We start from the raw sequence: 8808 nt of genomic DNA, 5'->3' as shown, positions 1-8808 counted from the left end.
GGAAGAGCAAAATCGAAACCGAATTACCGAAATGAGTGAAAACGAAGAATCCATGCGGTCGATCCCAAATAAACTAGGGATTAAGGGGATGTTGATGATAGAGGTTAAAGAGTTCATTTTGTTCCTTATAGGCTTACCGTCATTGGTAGATGCAAATGAGCTTCAGGATGAGCTTCAACGATGGGGTTTTGATCGCAATTTAATACGTAATCAAAACCCGTAACATTATAAGCTGCTGCAAGAAAAAGAGAAGCAATGGTCAATGAGAGGATTAAGAGATTGAGAGAGAGAGAGAGAGAGTTTTTTTTTTTACTTCAATTCTAAAACCAATTATTTAGAATGAAGAATGACTTTCTAGAGATGGATAAATGTGCACGAAATGTGAATTCGATACAAAAAAAAAAAAGTGAAGTTTTTTACCGATATGTGAAGGTCCGATGGCGAGATTCGTTGATCCAAGCCAAAATATCAAGCATTCCTCATCAGGATTCTTCATCAAAAGCTCGGGGTTTGAATTCTCCGAAAATGTCATCTCTGCACCAGTAGTAACACTATCAATGCGACTAGAAACTTGAGGAGCCTCCTGACCTCTTTGGGCACAATATACTCTGTCATTCTCGATAATCTCCGCTACTTTCTGGTTGCACAAGTCAGGGCCCGAGTCAATAAGATCATCGACATGAGTCCAGAAAAGTTTCGGTGATAATCCCTTAGCCCAACTTTCTTCATCATCTCCAGCTCCCGGTATATAACTCCAACTCAGTTCCGAACTTTTTCTACACTGAACTTCGCCCGACGATGCTGAGGCAGAAAGAAGGATGATCGGGGTAAAATCCCATGAATCGTGCTCTGGCACTTCATTCAACCATATCAGCGTTTTCTGTGAAATCCAAAGCGGACGTAAAGGCTTTCTCAAGCATGAAACAATAGACGTTATATCAGCTCCGCTCTCATCTAATTGTCTCGTCCACTCTTCCAACCGATCTTCAATGGCGGCTTTTTCAGTTTCTGGTACCCAAAGCGGTAGATGTAAAGAACAATCCCATCCGGCCAAAATGTTATCACCGTTTTGCTCACTGCTGGTTGACCCCTATTCAAATACGAGATTTCATCAGAAGTTTCATGATACATCTCCGATCTTCTACAAGATATATAACACTGGGGTAAGAATCAACTAATGCAGTGACGCATAATCTTTAGCTCAATCTCGAGACCACAAACTCAACTAAGTCTTGTTAAACTTCTAATGCACATCATGGGCATTATTGTTACTCACCTCCTGGACGAACCGCTCATTGTGAGATTTCTTGAAGTGATTGAACATGTAACGATTCAACACGCACGCCCATATGGGTATTGTTTTCGACATGCTGTCTGGAAATCGTTTTCCTTTCCGGGTAGAATCAACTATTATACATCCTCCTTTCTGTCCTACCCAAGGAAAACAAGTGTTCTCTTCAAATAAAAACGAACATACAATACCTAAGATACATGATCTAATTCATTTTATGATAACAATGTCACATGTAAATAAGTACTAAACAAACGTTAGACATGCCAAGGCACATCTCAAACGAAGTTGTACAACTCGAATCTTTTACCTTGTTTTACTCTTACCGAACACATTCGTTTCTCTAGATTTATACAACTGAATTGAATAAACTTTTAAACTTGAAACAGTTATAGAAATTTCATATATGAACAGTAAAACTCGAATGTTTGATTAAAAGCTAAAATGTTTAAGGGGAACCATTTATGTGTTTACAAGGCAAATCCTCTAGAATTGTGTTATATTGCCGTTTGCTCGTCAACTTCTTAGCCATGTGGAGACACGCAAACTAAGGCAGTGAAAGGGGAAAATCTGTTTTTTTTTTTTTACTTGAAGACAATTGTTTCACAAAATTATTCTCCATGGGTATCTGACAATGGATTCGAGTGAAAGGGAGAGAGAGGGTCACCAGCGAGAAGAGGGAGATGGAGATTGAGACGGGAGGTGTTGAAGGAGAGATTGTTGGTGTGCCCATCCGTTGATTTGAAGTAGCAGGTGGCGTCGAACCTCCGCCAGTACCAGAGACCGCACCGGAGATTCGCCACCAGAGGAATCTCCGGCCATAGCTCACGGATCTCTCCCACGAACGTCGAGTCTTCGTATATCGATCGGAGAGCGTTGTAGATGCTGTTGTCCCTCCGTTTCACGCTCCTCGCCGCTCTGTATATGCTCTGTCTCTCCATCTCCTTCTCCCCCATTTTTCCGCCGGAAAAATCGACCCTCCTCGCCGGAATTTTTCGTTGAACTTCCAGATCTTACCGGAAGGTGACGGTGGCGGAGAAAGATAAGTTACTCAGTACGCATGCTGACAGAAATGTACTGTTTTTTCCCATTTAAGGAAAAATGTTTCTTTTTGTTTTTTATTTTATGTTGTAGTTATTTTACATAGTTCTTCATTACAACGAATCTTTCGGACATCATACTGTATTTTATTAGAATTTTAATAGGTTTTTAAATTATTTCAAAAAATAGTGTGTTAATGGATATACTATTTAACCGAAATGATTTCGATATTATTTTTTACTCGATTCTGACATATTTTCAATAACCAACAAATATTGTGCTATTATTAATATCAAATATTTTGCATTAAGAAGTATTTCAAGTTTTTCTTCTTAAAGGTGACGGTGTATCATCTATGACTGTTAGATCTGCCCCAAAATGATATAACGCATGATTGTGCCAATATCATATGTGCCGCCCGTTTTAGAAATTACTTAAATGCACAGGATCATATCTAACACTATCAATTATAAGTCGTTAAATAGGTCAGATTGAAATTATATTACATATTCTTTTTTCATATCCAATTGCCAATTTATTTAATTTAGTTTAAGAATGTAATGGGTGAAATAAAAAACATAATAAGAACATGCTTCTGTTCTTTTTTTAGTTTAATACGTGTGTCTCACTTGTCTTTTCCAAAAAAAAAAAAAAACAGAAGAAAATTATGATTTTTAAAAAAATAGTTTTTACATTGTTTTCAATATATGATTTTTTTCCTTGGAGTGACTTTTTCTTGTAACTTAAATCTTCTTTCCATTTTTACTACTTTGTTTAATATGTATTTTTTTTTGTTAAATATCTAATTTTCTTTTAAAATTTTCATTTTTACAGAAAACTAATCAATTCTGACTATTCTTTCAATTCTAATCCTTTTATTAATTGTAAAAGTTTTGGCATTATACTTGACCAGTTCGGGTTATTGAAAAATATGAAAATATGTGTCAATCAGTTAGTTATTATATGCGGTTCAATTTTGATTCATTTAATTTGTTTTCAGTTTTATTAAGAAGAATATATATTTTCTATTAACATTTAATTTTTATTTAAAATTCGGTTCGAATTGAATTTTTTAATATAAAAAACTCATTTTTTTTTAAAATATCAATTTTTTCGATTATTTTTTTTAATCGAACTCGATTATTTTTTTAGGAAATTATAAACCTCCGATTTGTACGTCGGATTCAGTTTTGATGGTGGTTCGGTTCTCGGTGAATAAGCAAAAGGGACCACCCCTAGATTCAGATACAGATTTTGCAGAACGAAAATTGTGTTTTTGGAAATTTGAGTTTGTTAAAAAGACTCTTTTCCCAATTTTATGTTATTTTTTTTTCCTTCTTAAATTTAGTTTAAGTTGAATTTGGTGTTTTCAGAATTATATAATTATCAAAATACCCTCGTTCAAATTAAAATTACAAAACCACCTAAAACCTAGATCTGTCTATTCTCTCTCTTTCCCACCTCGATCGATCTCGGTCGAGCCCTCAGGGTTCTATCTTCGCCAGTGAGCTGAGAGGTGATGATGATAGCTCTTTTCGGGTTGCTTCTGGGCTTCTTAGTGTCTGCTCTGTTCTTAATTCAGGGAAAGCGGGCGTCGGGTAATTCTCTTGCAAGTGCTTATGTAGTTCGCTTCTGTCATGTCTGAATGGCTCGCTGATTTCGACTTGGTGTGTTGTCGTTCTTTGCAGGTCGTAGCCACAAGGGCCAATCAAATGACAGCACAAATGTCAAGGACAAGGTTTGTCAGTTCAAACTCTCACATCCTTCAATTCGGTGTTCATATTAAGAATCGTCTTGTTGGACATGGTTGGGGTTTATGTTGATTTAGCCAGTCTAGTTTATCTCCATGGATTTCTTTCTCTTGGGTACGCTTGAAATGGTTGATAAGTAGAATGGCGATGTAGTATTGGAAAGATTTGCAATGTGTTGATTATCTTCAGATCATACTCTGAGTTGGAATGGTGCTAATTGAAGAGTTGCTTTAACAAAAAAAAAAAAAAAAAAAATCTCTGATGTGATGCAAAGTTACATTGCAAGCTCCTGTTGTTAACGAAATCTGGCTCGAAATGACGAAAAAAAGGCTTGAGATTGTTAAGAGGTGTTTGATAGAAGACGTAATATGCATCAACTTAAGAGGCGAGGGAGAACTTTCTTAAGGACGTCACAGGAAAAGCACGAGCATTGAAAAAGAAATTCAAAATATTAGTGAAGAACTTTGCTTATACAAAAAACCACAAAAGGGTATAAACTTATAAATGATATAAGGGGTGTAGTTCTGTTTGGTTTCACTCGGTTTTTCTGCTCTTAAATAATAGGTTTACATGTTTGATAAGCTAATGGCTCTCCTTCTAGGCTTTTAAATCTGAATACTAAACATCATACGGTAAAAGGGTTAGTTTACTTTCAGATTGTATCATCCGCTGAAGCCTGAATTGTGTTGTTATCGTAAATGATAGCCATGTCATTACCGATTTTCATGTATGGTGAATGCATTGGTTTGTGTTCAGCTCGTATTATTACCGACTCCTAAATTTTGCAGTCTTATTATAGGACCTGTCCTTAATGTATGAAAAGGAGTATCATTGCTAGTCATCTGAAAATGAAATACCGAATGTCGGTCTTGTTGTTTTTTTGTTCTTGAATTTGTCTCAGGGTCCCAAAAGTTTCACAAAGGCTGAAGTTTCATTACACAACAGAAGAACGGATTGTTGGATCATCATCAAAGATAAAGTTGCTAATCTACACTTTCAGCTTTGTCCAGTCGGAACCATTTCGCATCTATGACGAATATTTGTCACCTAATAAACAGCCGTTTATATACTTGTTTCCTTCCGATATTTGGTGTAACTTTTGCAGGTGTATGATGTTACATCATATGTGGAAGAACACCCAGGTGGCGACGCCATTCTAGATCATGCGGGGGATGATTCCACTGAAGGATTTTTCGGGTATTTGTTTTCTTCCTTCCCCGCCGTATTTGTTCATACCCCATAGGAACCAATTGTCAAATATCGTAAATTCTCGGGTATTTGATAAAGTTTATGCTCTAATATATAGTTTGGTACTGCACCAACGATCTGAATCAGCCGTCACATCATCAAAAAAGCTCAATTAAAATGTCTGAAAATGATCGTAGATCAAAATTTTTGGAATGTTGATGATGTTTTCTGATCTGACTCGGGCAATGGTTTTATATCGCCCCGAAATTTCGGTTGATGCGTGTGTTTCCCCATCTTTTACCCTTTACAGGCCACAACATGCCACCCGAGTTTTCGACATGATCGAAGATTTCTACATTGGGGACCTGCAGAAGTGAAGGGTTTCTTACAGTCACCCTCTCGTTTCACTTTTATGCATCATCTTATCATGGGTCCATATGGGATTTGTCTCTCTGTTTGTTACAAACTTCTCTTGGTTATATTGGATCTGGTTCAAAATTGTTCTGTCCAATCTTAATTGATCTCCAATCCGAACCGGGCGGCCAAAACCATGTTTTATTTCATATTCATTTGGACTAAAACCTAAACTTTTACCAATACGAAATAATTTATAGTTGGATTCAATTGCAAATATTTCAGACCAAACCTATGCATTCACCTCTGTATTCTTGCTATAAATCCGGATGATTATTGGTGCATACTGCATGTGGACGTCGACCTCTTTCATAAAGTGAAGGGGAATGTGTGGGAGAGAGGGTATTCTCGTCATTTCGCATTTCAATCGAGGGTTATTCCGTAATACTCATAAACTCCCCACACCATATGGTCTTTTGCAAAATGCCCGCGTGAAGAGGCGCTCCTAGGGTTCTTCTTCTCCTCGTCCTTTTCCTTCGTCGTCGTCTCCCTCTGAAAGCTCCGATCAATTAATCCCAAGTAGAAGCAGAGAAGAATCCATGGGAACTCCAGAGACATCCCGAGAACCGTGTCCCGACAGGATCCTGGACGACATCGGCGGCGCCTTCGGCATGGGCGCTGTCGGCGGCTCTGCCTTTCACTTTCTCAAGGGCGTCTACAACTCTCCCATCGGATCTCGCGTCTCCGGCGGAGTTCAGGCGGTGAGGATGAATGCGCCACGAGTCGGTGGGAGCTTCGCCGTGTGGGGAGGCCTCTTCTCCGCCTTCGATTGCACGATGGTCTACGCTCGTCAGAAGGAGGATCCATGGAATTCGATCTTCGCCGGAGCCGCCACCGGAGGGTTCCTCTCGATGCGTCAGGGCCTCGGAGCCTCCGCTCGATCGGCTCTTTTCGGCGGCGTTCTCTTGGCTCTCATCGAAGGAGCAGGGATCGCTCTCAATAAGGTTCTCAGTGCTCCGCAAGACGCACCGATCATGATGGAAGAACCGGGTCCGGCCCCTGGTGTACCCATGGGCTTGCCGGGTCAACCCGTACCGGAAAGCTTGTCTGGTTCAGAACTAGGCTCTTCTTGGTTCGGAGGCTGGTTCGGAGGTGGGAAGGAGGAGGAATCCAAGGATAGTGGAGGGAGCAAGGTTCAGATTCTGGAGAGCTTTGATGCGCCTCCGGTGCCGAATTTCGAGTACAAGTGAAGAAATTGAGGCCTGGGTTTAAGTATTTTTGAAGGTATAACGAGCAAACGCTTGATCTAGGATTTTTGTATTTGCGCTGTGGAATCATGTTTTCTGACACTGGGTCCTGTGGAGAATAAGATATAGTCCATATGAAAACCTTGGTATAGGCGTTGTTCTATGTTTTGAGTTGGTAATGGTGGATTGAGAATTGGTTCTCTAAAACTTTGCTTCATTCATTTGCCCTCCCATGTTATGAATTGGTAATCGCGGGTTGATGAAGCAGTTCTCCTTTATTTGTACAGACAGCATTTTATCTAGAGGGCTTGTGTTGATTAGCGTCTTGAATGGCTGGCAATCTAGATTTCTATAGTGTGTGAGCATCTCATGTTCTTGTTTGCTAGTCGGGGAGCTGAATGAGTAAATGCTCGGATAACCAGCGTGTGCGCTCCTATGATGATGATGGTGGTGGTGGTGGGCTTGTTTCTGTAATGGCTGAAACCTAGGCTTGGTCTTTGTTCTATGTTGCGAACTGGATAAGAGACGCTTTCCGGATCAGAGGTTTTGTTAGTGTCCATTTGTCTGAATTGTATTCCCCTTGCCTCCGTTTCTCTGTCTTCATCAGTCAAAGGCTTTGGCTTGTTGAAGAACAAATGACGCAACAAGGAGCGGAAAGGACTCCAACTGTTGTAGCTGCGTGTATGGTTTGGAAATGCGATTCTGTTATTCAAAGCTCACAAAACAAGTTATTGACTATGGTTTAATTGAACTTTATGTTCTAAACAAATTACAGCGAAATTAATCTGCCGATGCTTAAACCAAATCAATAGCAATTTGATCATTGTAATGTATTTACTATAATTAATGTGCTTATGATTATTTGTCTAGGCCTCCTCCTCTCTCTTTCCTTGCCCTTGACTACCCACCAGTTTTTTCTGGTACCTCAATCTCGTTCTCGTCCTCGTTGGTCGGATTATTTGTGGGCAAATGAGTAATTGGGGCATATGTCCATATACCATGGATTCCGTACCTTAAAACCTCAAATATGTTCAGATATATCCTTAAAATCTGAAACATTCTTTTTTTTTTCTTATCAGAAACTTTTCTTTCTTTTTACATTTGTTTTATGATGGCTATTTAAGTAAAAATGTCGAAAGTTTTCTTTTTTTGTTTGGTCCCAACTTCAGATATTCTTTCTTTATTCGTTCTTTCAGTAATTCTTTGACATAAACAAAACCACTTTTTTTTTAGAAAAATAGGTAAAACGTGGCAATAAAATGACGTCCAAATTTAGAAGTGAATTCTAATTGACGCATGCATGTCTCTAGTTGGATTATAACATTATCAGGCCAAAACATCAAAATTAACGGTTATAATAATCTGAAACCATCGAAACAATACTAATAAAAAAAACCTAAACAAAGGAGTAGAGAAGGAAAAAAAAAACAGAAGCCAATGTGGTTGGACTTTTGCTCTTGTTTGTTGCTCTATTTTATTCACTGAAGTTTCTGTCTCTCATGGAAGCTTTGGTAATGCACAAAGAACATTTTATTATAAGCCTGCCTTCTTTTCCAGTTTCTGGATCTGATTCAGGAAGATCCATGTCATCTGAGAAGAAAAAAAACCCGAAGCCAGCAATGGTGTCAATAAGATGTCAGGAAAAAGAAGAAACGGTAAAAAGGGCGAGGCGAGAAAGAGGGAAGTGTTTACCATGACGTGAGGAGCGATCCTAACGCAATAAACCGGAAAACCTGTGTAGAATTTCAGAGGTCCACCGGATTTTAGGGTTTTCATGGCGCAGTCAAGAGATCCGGTGTAGGCATATCTTCCCTCGGCGTCGGGTTGCATTTTCTGAATCTGGGTTTTTACATAGTCAAAGGGTAAACTACAAGCTGAGGCGAAGAAACCTGAAACAGCACTTGCTCCTGCAATGAGGAAATCCCCCCCCCCCCCG

The 8808-nt window shown here is 39.1% G+C and overlaps 4 protein-coding genes across 8 annotated transcripts in view; 2 read left to right on the top strand and 2 right to left on the bottom strand.

Moving 5' to 3' along the window:
* Positions 1-2455, bottom strand: part of LOC104807537 (tRNA A64-2'-O-ribosylphosphate transferase) — a 3324-nt gene extending 869 nt beyond the window's left edge. The window contains exons 1-4 of one of the 3 annotated variants that reach the window (XM_010532857.2): positions 1959-2455; positions 1277-1431; positions 421-1090; positions 138-232 (exon numbers count right to left, since the gene is read on the bottom strand). In XM_010532857.2, coding sequence (XP_010531159.1) covers positions 138-232; positions 421-1090; positions 1277-1431; positions 1959-2247 — 1209 coding nt within the window. In that variant the 5' untranslated portion in view covers positions 2248-2455. Of the gene's footprint in view, positions 1-137; positions 236-420; positions 1091-1276; positions 1432-1958 lie in introns of all 3 variants that reach the window. The other 2 variants (XM_010532856.2, XM_010532858.2) reach the window with 2 other exon arrangements.
* A 1279-nt stretch (positions 2456-3734) lies between these two features.
* LOC104807536 (cytochrome B5-like protein) lies at positions 3735-5799 on the top strand. The gene is made up of 5 exons (XM_010532855.1): positions 3735-3930; positions 4021-4070; positions 4985-5062; positions 5189-5280; positions 5582-5799. Exons 1-5 carry the CDS (start codon positions 3852-3854, stop codon positions 5646-5648), a joined length of 366 nt encoding a protein of 121 aa, XP_010531157.1. The 5' UTR covers positions 3735-3851; the 3' UTR covers positions 5649-5799.
* A 288-nt stretch (positions 5800-6087) lies between these two features.
* Positions 6088-7674, top strand: LOC104807535 (mitochondrial import inner membrane translocase subunit TIM17-2-like). 3 transcript variants are annotated; one of them, XM_010532854.2, is made up of 2 exons: positions 6088-6909; positions 7480-7674. In XM_010532854.2, the coding sequence occupies exon 1, from the start codon at positions 6225-6227 to the stop codon at positions 6873-6875; it is 651 nt and encodes a 216-aa protein (XP_010531156.1). In that variant the 5' UTR covers positions 6088-6224; the 3' UTR covers positions 6876-6909; positions 7480-7674. The 3 variants fall into 3 exon arrangements, with proteins under 3 accessions (XP_010531156.1, XP_010531154.1, XP_010531155.1); XM_010532852.2 differs by lacking the exon at positions 7480-7674 and adding an exon at positions 7259-7407; XM_010532853.2 differs by lacking the exon at positions 7480-7674 and adding an exon at positions 7160-7243.
* Positions 7675-8161: 487 nt separating this feature from the next.
* The window catches only part of LOC104807534 (mitochondrial dicarboxylate/tricarboxylate transporter DTC-like), a 3199-nt gene continuing 2552 nt past the window's right edge, over positions 8162-8808 (bottom strand). The window contains exons 5-6 of the mRNA XM_010532851.2: positions 8565-8779; positions 8162-8462 (exon numbers count right to left, since the gene is read on the bottom strand). Coding sequence (XP_010531153.1) covers positions 8406-8462; positions 8565-8779 — 272 coding nt within the window. The 3' untranslated portion in view covers positions 8162-8405. The remainder of the gene's footprint in view (positions 8463-8564; positions 8780-8808) is intronic.

The sequence above is a fragment of the Tarenaya hassleriana genome, unplaced genomic scaffold (assembly GCF_000463585.1).
Source record: "Tarenaya hassleriana unplaced genomic scaffold, ASM46358v1 Cleome13, whole genome shotgun sequence".
In the NCBI taxonomy this organism is placed as follows: Eukaryota; Viridiplantae; Streptophyta; class Magnoliopsida; order Brassicales; family Cleomaceae; genus Tarenaya; species Tarenaya hassleriana.
The sequence above is the reverse complement of the archived record's forward strand: the minus strand, read 5'-3'. Positions and strand labels throughout refer to the sequence as shown.

Coding starts and splice junctions, on each gene's coding strand:
- LOC104807536 (XM_010532855.1), top strand. CDS start 3,852: ATGATGATAGCTCTTTTCGGGTTGCTTCTGGGCTTCTTAGTGTCTGCT. Junction 3,931..4,020: donor TCAGGGAAAGCGGGCGTCGG/GTAATTCTCTTG, acceptor CGTTCTTTGCAG/GTCGTAGCCACAAGGGCCAA. Junction 4,071..4,984: donor GCACAAATGTCAAGGACAAG/GTTTGTCAGTTC, acceptor AATTTGTCTCAG/GGTCCCAAAAGTTTCACAAA.
- LOC104807535 (XM_010532854.2), top strand. CDS start 6,225: ATGGGAACTCCAGAGACATCCCGAGAACCGTGTCCCGACAGGATCCTG.